General features: G+C 31.5%; 1 protein-coding gene across 1 annotated transcript in view; it reads right to left on the bottom strand.

The window, feature by feature from the left end:
• Nucleotides 1–20,838, bottom strand: part of CNTLN (centlein) — a 279,122-nt gene that overhangs the window by 121,065 nt on the left and 137,219 nt on the right. Inside the window, exons 9-12 of the mRNA XM_054583186.1 lie at nt 16,658–16,831; nt 14,711–14,836; nt 7,451–7,572; nt 6,003–6,122 (exon numbers count right to left, since the gene is read on the bottom strand). Of these exons, the coding sequence (XP_054439161.1) occupies nt 6,003–6,122; nt 7,451–7,572; nt 14,711–14,836; nt 16,658–16,831 (542 nt within the window). The remainder of the gene's footprint in view (nt 1–6,002; nt 6,123–7,450; nt 7,573–14,710; nt 14,837–16,657; nt 16,832–20,838) is intronic.

Here is a 20,838-nt window from a genome sequence, read left to right as displayed (position 1 = left end):
ATATCAAATTTTATATATATACATATATGGCCTCGAATGTATGAAAACAAATTAAGGTAGAAATTAAATTAATATTATATTTATGTTGCTATGATCCAAATGTTTGCATCCCCTAAAATTCATGTTGAAATTTAAACACAAAGATGATAGTATTAGAGGTGAAGCGTTTGGGAGAGGCTTAGCTCATGAGAGTGGAGCTCTCATAAATGGGATTAGTGCACTTAAAAGAGACCCAGAGGGTTCCCTTGCCCTTTCCATCATGTGAGGATAAGACAGGAAATCTGCAACCTGGAAAAAGTCTGAGGGCACCCCAATCTCAGACTTTCAGCCTCCAGAACGGTGAGAAATAAATTTCTGTTGTTTATAAGCTACCCAGTCTATAGTATTTTGTTATAGCAGCCCAAATAAACTAAGACTTATAACCTCAAAAAATAAATACCATATATATATGGTCTTAAATGTATGAAAACAATTTAAGGTATAAACATCAAAAGTCAATATAAATATAAAGAGTTAGAAATTAAAACTCTAAAATATTGTTTGCCATTTACTCCAGTGAAATATCTGCCAATAGATACAAAACATATTTTTTCTTAGCCCACAATCTTGTTAACTATATGGCAAAACACAATGAAAATGCAACAAAATATAATAGTGCATAGATGGAAAACCACCCAAACATTTATTGAATGAATAAACAATATGTGGTTCATACATACAATGTAAAATTGTTCAGCCTTAAACAGGAAAAAACCAAAAACTTGGCATGTTAAAACATGGAAAAACCTTGAAGACATTATGACAAATGAAATAAGCCAGACACAAAAAGAAAAATATTGTATGATTCCTACCTATGTGAGGTATCTAGAAAAGGCAAATTTCACAGATACTGAAGAGAGAAAGACAAAGGCTGAGGGAAAAAGGAACAGGGAGTTGTCTCTTGGGTACAGAGTTTCAATTTCAGAAGACGGAAATGTAACAGGAAGAGTGTTTCAATTTGAGAAGATGAAAATGTTCTGGTGATGGTAGTACAACAATGTGAGTATATTTGATAGCACTGAACTTTACACCTGAAAATGGTTATAATGGTAAATTTTATGTTATATATATTTTACCACAATAAAAACCATATATTCCTCACAATTTTGATTGATTATACAGCAAACAAAATTGTGAACCACTTGTATACTTTAGCCACATGCGGTGATAGGAAAAAGAGGGAGAAAAAAATGGAAAGAATCAGGGAAAGCACAAACATAGAAAGGCACAGAAGAGCTTTATCTTCATATTAATCAAAGCTTGTAATTCTATATTTTTGTGCTTATTGGTTATTATTTGTGATCCCCAATAAACCAAAGCCCTGTGAGGCCTGGAGCCAGATGTTTTGCTCAATATTCTACCTCAAGTGCCCAGCATTTTTAGAATTAATGAATGAAGGCACAGACAATACAAAGGATCTTACAGATTCTGTTATATGTAATTAATATTATAAATCTCCATAGTTTAAAGGACTTCTCATTAGTTAGTTAGTTAGTCACACAGGTAAAACGAGTGAGCAGTAGAAGAAATGGGTTCAGGAAACAAGTTGTGCCAAAAGAAGGGCCCTTCATGGCTGGGGGTGGGGGGGCGGGGTGAGGAAGAGAGGAGGGGGGTGGAGAGAACAAACAGAAACACCCCCGGGAAAGAAGAGGTTGGGAAAATCACAGACGTGCTCCATAGAGAGAGCTGCTTAAAGGCTTTTGTTATTTACTTAGCTAAAATGGTTCATGTGCTTCAGGCTCCAGTACTTTAACACTATCTTGAATAAATTCTTAAAGCCTGTTTATAGGTCTTAAATTGTACCATATTCTGAAGCATTCTAGAGATGGAAAAAAGAATATAAGGGACTCTGGCCTTTGGGACTCCAGCTCAACAATGAATTACGTTTTGTGCTAATCTTGTTCTGAAACTTCCCACTCTCTTACCTAGGGAATACTTAAGACATGAGTTTACTTCTGAAGGCTCCAATCTCACTGGATGAATTTCTTGTCCCTGATTCTCAATCATAAAGTAACTAAGATTTAAAGCCTGTTGTCACATAGCCTTGAAACCTATTGCTTTTCAGTGGATACTGATAACTTGTACAACTCTCAATTACATGAATATTCCAGAATTTAATAGTCTCCTTTGCCTTTGGCTTATGATAACCTGTGCTGTTAAATGCTGGACTGATTTCTCAAGGACAGATATATTTAAATTCTCATCTTCTTAATTAATCTCATTAACTCTTACTTGTAATCATACAGACTGTGTGTCAAAGCTACAAAAAATAATATCTGGGACAGATATTAAATCTAAATATGAGTTAAAACTATAAAGCAGAAGAAAACATGGGTATAAACCTTCCGAATCTTGGACTTGGTGATAGCCATAGAGATGTGACACCAAAAGCATAAGAAGCAAAAGAAAAAAATACATAAATTAGACTTCATCAAAATTAAAAACTTTTGTGCATCAAAGGACACTATCAAGAAAGAGACAACCTACAGAATAGAAAAAAATATTTGCAAATTTCTAAAAAAAAAGAATACACTGATAATACAACAATGAGATATCACTTCACACTCATTAAGACAGCCATACTTTAACTGAAAGAAAGAAGAAAATAACAAGTATTGACAAAGATCTAGAGAAAGCGGAGCCTTCCTTCCGTAGATTCCTGGTGGGAATGTAACATGATACAGCCTCTATGAAAAGTTTGGCAGTTCCTCAAAAAAGTTAAACATTGACTTACCATATGATCCAGGAATTCTATACAAAAAATTGAAAACAAGTATTTGTACACAAATGTTCACAGTAGCATCATTGATGATATCCCCAAAGTGGAAGAAACCCAAATACCCATCAATGGATAAAGGAATAAATAAATTGTGGTATATATACACAATATTATTCAGGTGCAAAACTGAATGAAATACTAATACATGCTACAATATGGATAAACCTTGAAAACATTATGCAAAGTAAAAGAAGCCAAAGATAAAAGGTCATATTTTGTATTATTCTATTTACATATTTTTATACATACACTATATGAGTTATAACTTATAAAACTATATGCTAAAAATCAATGTACTGTATAAATTTTTAAAAAGCAAAAAATCTGTCTTCATTAGTAAGCAAATTTCAAAGAATAAAAACAAATTGCAATAAAGTCTTATTTTAATGAAACAAGTCTTATTGTTCCATGTCTTAATTCACCATGCTACCTTTAGTTTTATTTTAACATCATATTTCATTAGAATATTTAATATTAATCATGTTTCCAAGGAAGCTCCCTGAGGGTAGAAAATGTGTCTGAAGTCTTCATTTCATTCACCTAGCAGAGTACCTGTTACAGAGCAGTAGCTCAAACACACTTGTTAACTGAATAAACTTTTCATAAAATAACTCAACCCTCCTCCCACAAAATATTATTATATAATTTAAAGTTTCTATCAGTTATTTAGCACTTTTAAAAGCTTATCAACATGAACTTCACTCTGTTTAACTAAGTTAAAACTTACCTTTACAAGATAAGAGGCTATCGCATCAATGAATTTAAACAGAGTTCAGGAGGAAAAAGTTCTACCCTTTAGTAATGACTCTTAGCATCTAATTCAAAGAGCCCCTTGTAACATATACACACTGCTAAATGACCAGACAAGGATTGTAACAGCTTCCTCACTGTCTTTTATTTTTTAAATCATGTTTATTCTATCACAGTTGTCTCAGTTTTTCCCCCATGCCCTCCTCTACCCATCTGGTCCCCCATCCCCACTCCCACAGTTGATTCCCACACTATTGTCCATGTCCATGGGTCATTCATCCATGTTCTTTGTCTAGTCCCTTTCCCTTCTTTCCACCATTGTCCTCCTTCCCCATCCCCTCTCGTCACTTTCAGTCTGCTGCCTGTTTCCATGCCTGTGGTTTATTTTGTTCATTAGTTTATTTTGTTGAATAGATTCCACTTATAGATGAGATCATATGGTATTTGTCTTTCACTGACTGGCTTATTTCACTTAACATAATATTCTCCAGTTCCATCCATGTTGTCACAAAAGGTAGGAGCTCCTTCTTTCTTTTTCTTTTTTTTAAATGTAGATTGCTTTTATTTATTTTTTAAATGTCAAAATCCATTATAGAATATTAAAAAATTTAAATCCATGATAAAGTCTCAGCAATTAAAACAACATGACACTGGAATAGAAATAATTCTTAAAAAGGCCGTATTACTTCTTCTTCGGTTCTATTTCATTAATGAATAAAATAAACCCCAAATAACCCCATTTACAGATAATCTCTGCTTGAAATTTTCTTGAGTAGATTAGATCTTGAAACTAGTTAGGTCTTCTCACCTAATTCATTGTCCAAAATTAACTTTCATTATGTACAAAAAGAACATTAAAGATTATTAGAGAAAGTACTGATACATTCTACAATATGGGTAAAATTTATGAAAACATTATGCAAAGTGAAAGAAGCTATTTGTAAGGGAACACTTATTGTATTATTCTATTTCTCTGAAATGTCCAGAATAGGCAAATCTATAGACACAGAAAGTAAATTAGTAGTTACCTAGGGCTAGGAAAGGTGGGTGGAAGAATTAGGGAGGTGAGAGCTAAGTGGTGTTGGAGTTTTAGGGGCTCTAATGAAAATCTTCTAAAATGAAAACCTAAATGATGCACAACTCTTTAAATATACTAAAAGCTATTGAATTTTCACTTCATATAGTGAATTATATGGGTTGTGAATTATATCTCAATAAAACTATTAAAATTATCCAGAAATGTTTCTGAGACAAATTTATAAAAATAATTTTTAAGATAAGAGACTATTATTAGCATCAAACATTTAGCACTAATAGAGTGCAATACACTCTAAGTTGTAATTGAAAGTATACATTTAAATATACAATAATTTCCTCAAATTTTACAATTACACAGGAAAAGTGGTGATCTAAAGTTACATATGTTATTATATAGTATGTGAAATAAGATTTTGATTTACAGCTAAGAAAATTCAATTATGCTAAATTCTAGCAATCTTAAAAGACATCTAGGCTTTCAAAAATATTGCACGGTCTGAATGTCAAAAATTAACTCTAGATGAAGAAACAGTAAAGTAGCAAAAGAGGCTAATTGTATTGATCTTCCTTTTTTTCAAAAAAATAAGAAAGCAGGGGGAAGTGCTCTTTCCTTTCCAAGCTGAATATAATAGTCTGTGGATTATAAGATCAAGGAAGAAAACTGTATGTTTTCTAAAATATGAGTATCCTTCATCAAGTTTTATATTTAGGGTAGCTAAAAGACCTATGTGAGGGATCAGCATTAAGCCCAAAGGACAGGCAGTGTACAGCAAGAAAGAAAGCAATTCCCTGGTGTCTTTTGCAGGTCACTGCCAAGGACCATGTTAGCAGATCCATACCAGACCCTTAACAGGCAGTTCTGCTGCTACCAGTAATTAGCTTGGACAGCTCTGGCTCCAAGAGTAGCAGCAAGGCTACACCATAATGAGCTCAGCTGGGATTAGCAGGACAGGGCAGGGAACCAAGAGAGCTCAGGCATTCTGCATTGCGTATATATCTAGGAGATCAAACAAGGATGGCTGGCTAGGTTATCCCCTCTCCACCTCATTCCAAAAATGAAGCACGGCAGTGTCTAAAATACAGGCTAATGAAGAGCGACACCTCCAACAGATGAGAGCCACATTAATTAACACAATCCCTAGATCATATTATACAGTTTCAGCTAGAGCTAGCAAATGTTCAACTTCTTATTGCATTATGCATATATATATATATATATATATATATATATATATATATAGCGATTCCTTTTTTCCTTTAATTTTATTGTCAAAAGAAAAAAAATTCAGATTATTCATTTCCAAATTTTGTAAGTTTTTTCTCTTATGCCTTTAAGGCACAAAAACTTTGTCCCAAATATTTATCTAAGTCCATACTGTTAAAAAAAGAAACTCACTTTTGAATCATGAGTTCCTGGTTTTCCCTTTTGAAATAGGCCAGTTCATTCCATACAGCATCAGAATCTTCTTGTCGAAGTTGTTGGGGATCTGCTCTCTTCATTTTTCTGATTTCAGCCCTATTTGTAAAATAAAGTTGCTTTTTCCTTAACATGTTCAAAGTGCAATAAAAATTTATTTAAATATTCCTTAAATTTTTAAAATATCTATTGACAAAATTTCTAATTCAAGTTCACTGTTTATGGAATGAATTCCCTAAAACCTGAGTACACATATATTAATATCCTTTTCCTAAAAAGCTAAACTGTTATTATGGAAAGCAAACTTTCAAGGAAATAAATAATATTTTCTCTCATTCATTCTTCTAGTAATAAAACATACATTGTAGGAATCTCAGAGCTTCTATAAAAGGATTTAAGCAATCAACTCATCTAGAATTTGCTATGAACCAATCTGAATGTGGCAAAATGTGGCATATTTGCTCTATTCTAAAAGGAGCTATTTATTATCAGTGAATATGTCAGAAAATACTTTTTACACTTCTAGTGACTACTTCTAGGGAACACAGTCTAAATCCAGGACAAATTGTTTTACTAACAAACAATATGAAACATTTTCCATTCTTCAAAGGGAAAAATTAGATGTGACCATTATTTGCAAAGTATGACAAATACCCTTTATGTTTTAATTTTCTGTACATAAAACAAACTCTGTTTTTATTTTGTAGAAGTGCTGTACTGGCCAATTTAGAAACAGCATTTCTCTATAGAAAAGACCAATGAGTTTCATCAACATTGCCCTAAAGGATATATCTCAAAAAGTGAGAGGGTAGATTTTCTGTACTCATTCAGTCCCTTGCTCTCTGCTAATACTGTTAACAGGGGAGCCACTTACTACTAACCAAGATCTGAACACTTCTAAAGTAATTGAACTGAGACCACCAATTCAGATAAGGTGCGGAACAAACTGACGGACAGAAAAGATTTCCAAATTACATACGAGGCTGAAGAAGGTTTAAGACAGTTAACTATGTATATAAATTTCACATTTCTTTTGTCTTTCAATTAAAACTTAAATACTTTTTGAGTTATAAACATTGTAACACCAGTATTTTATTTATTTAAAATACTTTTCAATCAGACGACTATGAACTATTCGTGCTTTAAGTTATTTACATTTATTAAGCTACATTGTTGATATAAAAATCTATATAAGATTCATAATTACCTATGCTTATGATTTCTAAAAATGATAGGAAAATCTATATTTATTAGTTGCATATTTCTCTCTTTTCACTTATTATATTCTATATTTAAAAATTCACAGTAAAGATTTGACTACCAAATAATTTCTTTAAAATCAAACAAAAGCAATTAAAACATTTATATGATGCTACTCCATTCCATTTAATATTTAGGGAAATGCCTTTACGAGCTATGTAACTCACATGCCACTGCCTTCTTCCCACTGTTTTAATTGCTCTTTTACTGCCCTGTAGTTGGTCTGTAACATCTGTAGCCTTTCCTTGCGTTTTTCATGGGCATCTCTTAGCTCATCATTTTCTTGGCTCTGTAGAACACAAAAAAGTAAGTACACAAGTTTGAAGAAAGTATTGGTATAATGTTACACATAAAAGGTTATCTATCTAAAATGAAATTTAAATAAAAATAGTATACAAAAATAAATTAATTAATTTATAATATTTATTTAAGGAGAAGAATCCCTAAAGTCACTGTATAGGTTTGCTTGATAAATTCTACTCTCACCGCTTTTTCCAAAGCTGGTTAAGTAATTTCAAATTTTTGCTATTAAATTAGTTTTCCTTCCCTGTCATTAATACATACAAATATTTATGAGCCACTCTTGCAGATGTTTTAATATTTTCTTTTTCAATAGGAGAATTTTTCCATATACTAAGAGTGATTAGTTTGTTAGTTATAAGTGCACATATAATTTGTGTAAGTGACTAGTAAGGCCAATTCTTCAGCCCAGGTATTCATGATTAGTCTGTAATAAGGCACAAGAATTACATAATAGGAATAAAATCAGTTTGGACCTATGTTAGAAGTAGCATAATTTAGCCTTTTTGGTTATACCATTAAGAACTACAATAAAATGGGGAAACTGGACTTAATACACTTGAAAAGGTCTTGGAAATAGGCAGGCCAAACATTACTGGTTAAACAATTACAGTCAATGACTTCCAAGTGTCTTAAATAGAGCACATGAAAAATCTTATTTTTTAGATATAACCAGAAAATGAACTCACAAAGGCCAAATTTTCAGTTCAGGGAATGTATTTATATTGCTTATGAACTGTGTTTCTCAAAGTGAAATAAATAAGTTGTTGAGTTTTTTTATTTCTGAGAATTTCAAACTTGTTTTTTAAACTCTTTTTTGTATACATATTTAGTGGGGTCAACAGGTACTTTCTAATAGCAAAGTGAGGTGAGATGAGGAGGCACAAGGCAATGAGGAAGATCTGAACTCCATTCTTGAAGCTTTCTCCTGTTACCTGCATGCATAATCTTAAGACTATTTAAATTAATTCAATTTCTTTTTCTGTAAAATATTGAAAAAGACATAAAGATTTAAATTATGATGACTAAATTAAGTGAGCTAATATACAGGTAAAGTCCCTGGCACTGTGATTGCCTATAGAGGTACAAGGCAAAACTCAGCTTCCGTAATGCCCTTATCATTTAGAAGTCAAATTCCCTGTTTCCTTGACTATCCCTCTAGCTTATCAAGAGTAAAATAATACTTTATGGAGTTTACATTATTTTATTGCAATTCTACCTGCCTCAACTGTATGGATATTTTTGTCATTCTGCTTTGAATATATGTATAGAAGGATAACTTCAGTAATTCTCCTAAGTAGCTATTAGGAAGTATTTTTGAGTGCTGTATATACCAAGTAGACTGTATGCCATATGGAAAAGGAAGTGCTCAATGAAAAAGCTTGAGAATGGCATCACTTGAAAGGGGCAATCAGAACAAATGTGAGCCTGACAAATTCCAGTGACTGCAAGCTTGCTAAAAAGTAACATGGTTGAATACCATGGTTAAAAATTCAGGATACTGAGTTCAATTTCAATTGAAGAACTATATATTAAGGACTTATTACATGTAGGATGTTAGGTGCTGATAAGAGTTCAACTCCTGTTGCTTAAAGTTACTAAATATTACTTTGGCATAATTACTTAAAGTCAGTGTGCCTCAGATGCCCCATCTCCAAAGTAGAAGCTATCTATATCTCTTCTTCTAGGACATAAAGAATGACTTAACTTTGACCTTGAGTTTTCCATACTGTTGATAAACAATCCAAATATCAATTCACTTATTTGAACAGTAAGCTTTCTAATCTTGACCTTGTGATATAAATGCATAATTTAAATTAGCAAAATAGAAGAATGGTAATTAATAATGTTGATATCTTCACATAAATGAATATAAGTTCATTTATTAAGATTCCTTAAGAACCAATAATGTCTATTCGAAATTTAAACAAGATATATTATAAATTTATGAAATAATTATAAGAAATTTATAGATATAAAAATTTCATATCAAACATAATTTTAAAATAAACATATTTAAACTGAGTACTTTATTAAATGTCTCTAAAATAGCTTCGTGTAAATATTCTCCTTTGAATCAAAGTTCTCAACAAACTCTTATTTTACAATGAATGTCTTAAAAATTATTACACACAATTTCAGTGTTTTGGAATCATTGAAAGTCTGTGTTAGAGTCCCTAGAAACTCTGAATAAAACAGAACCTAAAATACTGACCCAAAGGTAAAAATTAATAAAATGGGATATCCACATTTTTTCATTACCTTTCACAATAATCCTCTGTTGAATTAATAAAACAAATTGACCTTCTTGTTGTTAGTAGTCATTATTTTAGCATTTTTCCATACTACCTCAGCTACCATTAATCACTGAATCTGTATGTAATATTTTTTCTAATTTTCAAATAATTATTTGTTATTGATCCAAAGATGAAAATTTAATAAAAATTTTCTGAGTCCTATATGTCAGGTTCTATGCAATACATAATACTTAAAGTACTTGGTGTGGCCACCTCTAATTCCTAACACTTTAGTGTAATATACTCTATATTAGGAAATAGTTTTGACTTTTCTATAGTGATTGAAATTAAGTAGTAATTATGTGAAAATAGTTTTATAAGTAAGCTTTAAGCTTTAACTTTACATTCTTCATAATTTACCTAAAACTAGAGTGCTTACATAATTCTTATAAAATTATTAAAATCTAAACTCTTAAAAATAAAGCCAAACTAGAGATTATTTGATAAATGAATTTGATGAACATAATTTATAATAATTATTTTTAAATGAAGTTTCATCCATGAATTTGTGCTTTGATAATGCTGATATTCAACTGTAATGCATGGGTTAAATTAGTCCTAGAGACCATTGTTCCTTGGCCTACTTCAGAAACAGAGAGTAAAATTTTATATAAACATAAACATAAGAGAGATTATAGTTCAAAAAACATTTTCCCTATTTTACTGCAAGAACAGATGCTGACTGAAGTCTTCAGTCAAAAATTGGATATTTCAAAAAAGAAATGTTTAACAAAGAATAGTCAAAATACTTTTTTATAATATTCCAACAAATACAAGTTAACTGTAGTTTGGATTATGAATCTTTAGCTCCCATTTGACTTATAACAGCCTCAGTCAATATAACAGCAATTCATTTATTTGGGCATTATTATCCCCAAAGTTCTTACAACAAAATCAAATATAAGGAATGAAAACTGTATTTAATATCACTAATTACTAAATTTTCCTAATAAGACACACAAAAGTATGCAATGGGCAGTCACTGAACTAGATCCATTTATTAGATGATTCAATAAAACATTTACTGAAGACCTTTTATGTATTTGCAATTAAACTAGCTAAAATAGAGGTTTTAACTTCTGTGTACAAATCTAAATGACTAAAACATTAGAAAATAGGAATGTTGTATCAACTGACTTTCCTCAATGATATATGCAATTCTACTTTAAGATCATAAGAACAGAAATGATTCCTAATCTATTCTTGTAGTTTGGTCAAAGGCACCTAGACAGGTATAAGAAAAACTTAGACTATAAACACTGTTAATGAAACAGTGGCTCAATCTTCAGAAAAGGACAGTAAAGTTTAAAAGAAACCTTTTGAAATATAAGAATTCCATGGATATTTAATTTCAACAGAATACATAAAATTCATAAATATGTTAACATTAAAAAATAAGACGTAAACTGTATTCAAAGGACATACTGATGCTATTAAATGGCATAAGAATCAAGTTCCCAAATGCATGAAAGTCAGTAAAGCAGAGATTCGCGGCATTAGTGACCTCAAGGATACTATGAATTTCATAAAGTTCTGAGGCATTGCTTTCCAAATTATACTTTATAAGTTGTTAGTTCACTACATTCATGAAGTCAGGATTTTAAAATGCGGGGATTTTTATGATAGCTTTCATCACTTCTATTACTATTGGCTCTTCTATTACAACACTGGTCATCTGTTTGAAAACATGTACAACTAGCCACAGAAGTAAGCTGAGCAAGGTGTGTTAATATTCATACAGAACCCATAACTAGTATTAGAATAATATGTATGACTTAGTGTTGATATAATAAGGAGCATCATTTCATTGTATCAAAGTGTATATATATATATATAAGTTAAAAGTACCCTGCACCCCATCACTCTTCTTAAAATTGCTTTACAATACAGGGTTTGTTTGTGTACTTCTTTTGTTAAATGCACTTGATTATAGTGCTTTTTTTCAAATTAAATTCTTTTGTCCCTTTAAAATAAGAAATCCTGCCCTGCCTACTGTTGCTCAGGTGGTTGGAGCACTGGCCTGCACACCAGAAGTTTGAGGGTTTGATTCCCAGTCAGGGCACATACCTAGGCTGTGGGTTTAGTTTTCGATCAGGGCATGCACAGGAGGCAACCAGTCAATGTTTTCCACAGACATCAATGTTTCCCCTTCCCTCCCTCCCTCCCTCCCTTCCTTCTTTCCTTCCTTCCCTCCCTCCCTCCCTTCCTCCCTTCTCTCTGTCTCTCTCTCTCCCTCTCTGTAAAAGGAATGAAAAAAATATCCTCAGGTGTGTTAAGTAAGAAATCTTTTCCACCCTGGCCTGTGTGGCTCAGTGGGCTGGGTGTGGTCCCACAAACTGAATGGTCCTGAGTTTGATTCCCAGTTGGGGCACATGCCTTGGTTGCAGGCTGGAACTCCAACTGTGGGTGTGCGAGGGTCTGCCAATTGATGCTTCTCTCTCACATCAATTTTTCTTTCCCTCTCTTTCTCCCTCCCTTCCTCTTTCTCTGGGAATAAATAAAATCTTCAAAAAAAAAACCACAAAAAACAAAAATAACACCTTTCCTACTAAATAATAAAATGCAAGGAAAAAAATTGCTCCTATTTTTCCCCTTATCTTGCAAATCCATGATAGAAAACATACATCTGAAATTCATGATTGTTGTAAATGGACTTGGAAAAGGAATACAGAACAAGTATAAATGAAAAAGAAATTGTATAAAAAAGAATTTTATTCTCGAAAATGAACTTGAGGCTTCCTGCAGTAGAGGTGTTGTTAGGTAAAAAGAATGACTAAATAAATTAGTATAATGCTTCCAAGACTTTCTGAAATAAGAAGTTTAAGAGAAGGAGGAGAACAGATCTAAAAATGTCTGAATTACTCTGTTCATTCTTGCAAAAAACAAGGATCTATCAGACTCACAGAGTTCTTGGGCAAATGAGTAGAGACCCTTTACTACTGAATGGGATGTGCAATGGTTAATTTTGTGTGTCAACTTCATTGCCCAGATATTTCATTATTCAGTATTTCTGGGTATATCTGTGAGGGTGCTTCTGTATGAAAGCAACATTTAAACTAACAGACTGAAAAAGCAGGTTGCCCTCCCTAATGTGATAGGCTTCATACAATCCACTGAAGAACCTGAATAGAATGAAAGGTTTAGTAAGAAAGAATTCTTTCTTTCTGTTTGACTGTCTTTGAGCTGCAACATAGATCTCTTGCCTTCAGACTCAGACTTGGATTGGAGCTGGAACTTACACCATCAGCTCTCCTGGTCCTCAGACCTTTGGTCTCAGAGTGGACCTATTCCATTGGCTCTCCTGGATCTCCAGATTAATGACTATAGATCTTGGACTTCTCAGACTCCATAATAACATGAATAGTAAATCAATCTCTCTCTTTACATATATCTATCTTGCAGAATAATGATGTTTCATTGAGGAATACTAAAGGATTATAACCTATTGGTTTTGCTTCTCTGGAGAACACAGATGAATACAGGATAGAAACTGTGGGATGTAAACTTCAAAAACTATGCAAAAAGGAGGAAAATGATCAACTGATTTCCTAATATGCCCACAACATCTTGTGATACTCCAGTGTTTGCACTAATACATTAGATTCTATCTATTCATTCAGCATCTTCTATCTAAAGAAAGGGTCTTAGCGATAGAAAGTCATCTTTTCTCCTGTTGTACAAAAAGTGACTAGCACATTGCTTGGCTAACTGCATTGTTCAATAAGTTATGGAGTCAACAAATAAATAAGCAAATAACTCTAGGTGTATAAATTTCAAGTAGGCTAACCTCTAGCAAGCTGAGGTTGTCATCTAATCATTTTACTTTTGGTAGAAACAATAGATGATAAATTTCCTTTGCTTTAGAACTCACAGTTTAACTCTAAATAAATGTAAATTAACATAATGTTTAGTGAAAAGGCAAAAAATTATTTATTGTAGCTACAGTTAACTATACCTTTAAACACTATTTTATTCTAGAGAACATATAATGTATGTCAAACCTTTGTCTCCCTAAGAGTAAGCTATATTATATGACAAAGAATCTATAAGATTTTAATCATGTGTAAATTGGGCTTTTCACAGAATGTCGTAAGACTATTTGAGATTCAGTTAAATGGCAAAAATCTCAAATAGTGCATGCCTTCAGATAGTTGTAAATGAAGAAAGACAAGATTAGCCATATTAAATTTACAAAAAAAATAAAAGCCCTCATTATGGTCACATAAAATTGGTTCCAAATGAACAATCAACTTCTCTGAAAAAGAATTTACAGAATATGACTTGGAAAGTACAAACTCTCAAAGATAGGCTGAAAGGTATATGCTTTTTTAAACACTGGTAGAATGCTAATTCAAATGTCATGTATTTTAAGACAAATTCAATTGAAATGCAAAAATAATGTATATTTATTTGTCAGTTCAACTATGCAATTTTCTGTAAAGGACTATTTTTTAGTGGTCTGAGCTAGATTTGTATAGTTTTTGATTAATGTGTCTTTTTATGTTTATTATATATAAAAATACAAGAAATTGTTTTTTACTTGCTATGGTTCTATTTTTTGTCTCTGAGGACCCATGAGAAATTTAATCCAGATGTTAAGCCAAAATATCCCCAAATAATATTAAGGTGGTAAACAGTATTCAAATAGCATTTTTTACTACTTTATAATCTTCAGAAATCTTAGAACAAGACCGACTGATCACACATTTTTATACATGTAATTACATTAAGAGAAGATAAATGATAAGCAGTAATTTGTGAAATAAATGTTTACTTTGGTATATCTTTACCTTTGTAAGCTTATTACTAAAGAAATTATTTCATGTTCACCTTTAGTTGCAGTGCCTTCTCTAAGTTTTCAATCTTTCTTTCAGCTTTTCTCAGTTTCTTTAGTTCCTCTGAGTCTGTGAAAGAACTCTTTGGGGACAAAGACCTTGAACGTTTCACAGGTGGTTCCTCAGGAATAGAAAAAGGACATGGTCAAACCAGTTGGAACACTGGATTATGAAAGACATGCAAAATTAAAGAACAAGTAATTTTGAATACTAATAATGAATTATAAAAAAAATCCTGCATGGAATACCAGAGAAATAACAAGCGGAATTACCACAGTGCTACTGCTAAAGGTTTCTCTGTGACTCGTTAATGAGAATATTCATTTACATTTACATTGTTTCTTTCAGAATAATGATGTCCCATTAGGGAAGACTAAAGGGTTATAGACTCAGAAATGCAAGAAACCTCATTACAAAGGAGGGGATAGAGGCTGGTCTAATTGCTCTATAAGGGTCCAAGGTTACACTTGATAGGACAACCAGAAACAAGAGGGAAAGAATTTTTTTCCCTTTGAAATAGTTTAACACACTGTGAAGTTGAAGGAACAATATGCTTGAGGAATATAAATACAACAGACAGTAGATCTTATACCATAATGACCATATGGTCATTAACTATAATGTGGCTAACTAGAGACATGAATGTGTGTTTATATTATGTACAGCTTCATATACCAATCTGGAGAAGGAATATGTAAAAGTAACTATTAAGCTGGGCAACATATTGTTCAAACTTACTGAATGTCCTTATGAAAGAGAGAAAATTTTGTTCAAAATATCCTTCTTGTTTTCTTGACATTTGTTAAAAGCAATGAAACATCAAATCATTACGTTTTTAAACTTCAGCAATATAGCAAGCAACCAAATTAGGTCCTATAATGTTTTTTCTCAATTTTAAGAATGTTTTATTTCATTTAAATGAAGCTCAATGCCATCAACATATTGCAAAATTGCAAGAAATATAAATGCAGTTATATTTAAATTTTTAAAAACATATACATCATACATACATACATAAAGCTTGTTTTTCTGTAAATTACTAGTAATAGAGGGAGTAAATCAAAGTAGCACAGAAATATATGCCTAATTTTAAATGTTTTCTTTATTAAGATTGTTGGTTCTGCTTAGGAAAGATTGAAAAGAACCAAAAGCAACTATCTTGAAAACATGGCTTACTACTTTTAAAAACATTATTATATCTATAGCTGAAGTAACAAGTGTGAGATTATATGTCTAAAACTACTTATTTTTAGGAGATTATTTCACTTTGTCTAGAAATAGCATATTTACAATGTGATATTATGAAATTGTATTAGTCAATGTTCATAGAATTTTTTGCACCATAACAGGTACAGGTAATGAATACTATAAAAAGGAAAAGCTGAGATGTTAATAGACAACAAACATGCTACAAAATTGTTTACTTTTCACTATTGCTATGCCCTGAAATCTGAAAATTTATAACTGTACATATTAATGTTAAATTCCATTAAATAGTTTATAATCCACATGGGCAGGATTTAAATATTTCTGAATAAAATAAAAACATTTAGATATATTTTTCTTCTAACTAAAATTATAATATTGAGTTAATGACTAATACCACTTTAAAATTTTAAAGTAGATTAATTTATCTGTAGATTAGACAAACGAAGAATGCTTGCCAGAATTTTTTAATATAAGGATATTAATTTACTGCAAAAGAGGTGTAATAATACTAATATATTTCATTAATTAAACTAGAACCATCTATTCAGTCTTTAAAAAAGGAAAAACAATCTATGCCTAACAATTGTTTTATCGAGTGTTTGGCATATGGCATTTTTTAAAAGCCTTCAGACATATAAGCAGAGAAGTAAATGCAGCTGTTTGTTTTTTACCTTCACTGCTTGCTTTGCCAGCTTCACCCTGACAAATTCACAAAATGACAAAATGTCCCTACCTTTTGTTTCCCTTCAGTACTCGTCAAGATGCTCTTTTCTGAGGAACTCTTATTAGATCTGTTCTCTGACAGTTTTTCATTTGCTATTTTCAGTTTCTCCTGTAAATACTCAATTTCAGACTTCTGTGAGACCATTAAGGTTTCTAAACTCGATAAAGATGGCCGTTGAAATACCTATTTCAAAAAGTATATGTGCAAACACAATTACATCTTATATTACTTACATATATGCAAATATTTGAATATAAATTGTCATAAGTACAATGTTCAGAAAAAGAAAGTTTCATTTCAATAATAAACTATAAACTAGCATTAGCTAAACTTCTATGATCCTAATAGAATGGCATTTTTCTACAAAATAACTAAGTCTGTATAAACATTTTCATAAATAATGTCATACAGATTTGCAAGAGAAAAGATTTAAAGCATGGTTGCATGATACACACCACTGACCTACATATTATTTCAAATTTAAAATTATACGCATATGTATTTCCTCATGAAAAACACAATCCACTATCTGATCATCAAGAGTTATACAATACCATAAAATATAAAACTGGGAAAAGGAAACTAGCAGCACTACAGGTCTAATTTTCTTTTAATGCATCATATTTTAATAATAATAAACTCAAAGAACTCTGATAATTTTAAAAGTTAATACAGTTCACACTGTTCTCTTTGAAATTTATTCATATGTCAGATAAACTGTTAATGGTAAGCACCACATTTTAACAACAGAAATCACAGGAAAATTAAGCTTGGAAGAAACATGTTCATGAAAACTAGCATTCTAAAAAGTTCTATCACCGTTTTGATAATATATTTGAAACCATTAAGATCCATACATATATGCTATTTCAAATTGACAATTTCATTTACAAAAAACATAAACACTAACTCATAGTAGAAAGTTTTTTGTTGATTTCCAGCAAAGTCAAATTTTATTATTCTATTATTATTAATATGAATCAATAGCTCTGGAAATAGTTCCATTTAAAATGTGGAGAGCCCCATGCTTCCTAAATGATATTCTTAAAGGCTATGAGAAAAACATACATGTCTAACTTTTCTGAACCAATGTTAGGAAATACTATCCTTTTCTGATTTTGCCTATTTTTTTCTTTTCTTAGGAGATTGGCAAAATTTTCCTAATTCTAAGCTGTAATTTTTATAATCAGTATATAAAAATCACAGCTTTATATTATATTTTTATATTAAATTAAATTATTCATATTATATTAAATATTTTTATATTAGTATACTTTTTATAATTAGGGAGCATCCATGATTTATACTATTATTCTTCCCTTATAGATAAAGCGCATGATTTGTTTCCCAACCTTTATTATATCTTACTACTATATATTTTCCTCAATGTTTATATATTGTACTGTCACCACACTTACAATGTAGTAAAAACTCCATTACCTTGCTTTGAATATCAAATTAAAATTCTTTAAGCACTTTTCTTCTGAACTCTAGAGGACTTTGCCCTATTATTTTCTCCCCCTTTTAATAACTGTATGACTTTGCTTTGTCTTCTTCAAATTTTGTAAGGTAATATATGATGTTTATAAATATATTCTTTTAAAATTATTTTTTTATTTTTATTTTTTCCTTCTTACGGAATTCATTGGAGTAACACTGGTTAACAAAATTATACAGGTTTCAGGTGCACAATTCTACAACACATCATCTGTACACAGCATTGTGTATTCAACACCCCAAGTCAGGTCTCTATCCACCACCATATATCCTTCCTTTATCCTCCTCCACCACTTCCCTCTACTGCCTCCACTGCAGCAATCATATTCTTTGATTAGGCTACCACTCTAAACATTTTTCAAAGACTATCTCCTCTTGTTCCATTGAATAAAATTATGAAAAATATATCCAAAATCTCATTATTTCCAAAAAATTTCTAAATAGGTTGTTCAAGATCAACTAAAAATTTAGAATAAAACAGGAAAAACATAACTTTAATGTACTGGTTTATCTAATAAGCAGTCCTATGTTCTTTAATAGGTGAGTTTTCTAAGTCTTATTGGATTAAAAAGCAAGATAAAAATGTTAAAAAAAAAACCATGAATATTCAGTTAAGAAGCTGCAATGATAAATAACTCAAATATTCATGGACACATTAAAAATGTTCCAACAGTGATTATTGTCACTAAAATAGAAAAAGATTTCATACTTAGGCACCATTCCTTCAAAAGACCTCAATAACAACAGAACTTTAAAATTTAAAAAATACTATATAATTAGTAATTAACACAAATTGACATAGGAGCCAGGAAGATAATATAAATAAATAAATACAATGGGTTGTGTTTCATTGGTTTTAAAATCACAGCTTTAGAATTTGTTCAATAGACACTCTATATAAATATTAAATATGTAGGTATATATTTTTCATTTCCACAAGAAAACTTATACATGCTCCCAGTTCTTAAAAAAATGTGCTTGCTCTCTCTCCCTCTCTCTTTCGCATGCATGTCTTTCATCCCTTTTGCTAGAGATACATGTGCAAGAAGTATTTCACATCTCTCTTAACATGACCATTTTTAAAAGTGTAAGTGAAATGTCAAATGACACTCAGCCACAATATAAATGAGTAGGAAGCTATCTGTGACAATATTCTGCTCCATACAATTGTTTGCATACAGAAATGTGGTCCGCTATTGCCAGATCTATTGATTTTTAAAAGGAAGTGAAGAATTTGGATTTCTAAAAACAATCCTAATTTTAAAATACTGTTCTGGCTAAGTTTATGACTCCTGTATTTTGAGAACATAATGGTTAGAGTATAATCTGCTACATATCTCCAAGGGAAATTTTAAAATATTCATCAAAGAACATGACAATGTATCAAGTCTTTGACTTGGCATTCTAATCATGCTGAGAGTTGATACAGGAGAGTTTATAAATGATAAACAGTTAAGTGAGATAAGCAGGTTACAAAAGAATATAGTGTAGTATGTAGAAATAGATCTCACCAAATATGCATAAGAAAAAATGTTATAGTGTTATTTCTGAGAGGAGAAATTATATGTGAATTATTTTCTCATGAATTTCCTTAAATTTTTTACAATGAATAAGTAACTAAATTTTTTTTCAATCTTCACCAGAGGACATTTTTTTTCATTGCTTTTAGAAAGGAAGGGAGAGAGAGAGAAACACTGATGCAAGAAAGAAGCATTGAACAGTTGCCTCCCCAACACGCCTGGACCAGGAATCGAATCCTCAACCTTTTGGTTACAGGATGATGCTCCAACCAACCAGGGCACTAAATGTTTTTTAAAATGTAAATTTTTCCACAAATAAAAGGAATCAGAGTTCCATATAAAAAAGAAGTATAGATAGGAGACATATAAATGAAAGTGATTCCATAGACTCACCTATCAGGGTATACTAATGGTAAGTTTAGGATATATTACCCAGACCTTAAAAAAAAAAGAAAGAAAAGAGAAACCACTGTAATCCTGCCCTTTAACCTGCTTTTCTTAAAATAGAATTATTTTTAGAGAGTTCTTAGGGAAAAACTGAGTTGTCCTATATCTTACCTTCCACTCTCACACACCCAGTTTTCCCTATTTTGTACCTCTAAAACAACATTAATGAATCAACATTCATATATTTTTTAACTGTCGACACTATTAAAGATGTCTCTCATTTCCTCACCTCTTTGCCTGCCTCCACCCAGCCCCTGCTCTCCCTCCCATGGCCTTTACTGAAGTCAGTAGTTTATTCAAATTCCCACAGTTTTTATTGAATGTCCTTTTCTGTTCCAGGATACAATCTATGATACCATAATACACTTAGTGTAAAGTCAGACACTCTCGGCTGTGACAATACTTATTTTTGATAACTGTGACAGTTTTGAGGAGTACTATTCAGGCATATTATATGATGTCCCAGCTCTTGGAATTTGTCTCTGGTTTTCTCTTGATTAGACTGGGCTTCTAAGTTTGGGGCAGGAAATCACAGAAGTGCCATTTTCATCATATATCGAAGAGTATATACTATCAACATGATTTGATTATTGATATTGATCACCTGGCTAAACTAGAGTCTGTCAGGTTACTCCATTGTAACGTGACTCCTTTGTTCCCATCCATACGATACTTAACCTGCTTTTTAAACTTAATAATTGCATGTATAATAATATATGAGTATAT

This window comes from Pteronotus mesoamericanus, unplaced genomic scaffold (assembly GCF_021234165.1).
Source record: "Pteronotus mesoamericanus isolate MK-2021 breed Mesoamerican mustached bat unplaced genomic scaffold, CSHL_Meso_final contig_73, whole genome shotgun sequence".
Lineage (NCBI taxonomy): Eukaryota > Metazoa > Chordata > Mammalia > Chiroptera > Mormoopidae > Pteronotus > Pteronotus mesoamericanus.
The sequence above is the reverse complement of the archived record's forward strand: the minus strand, read 5'-3'. Positions and strand labels throughout refer to the sequence as shown.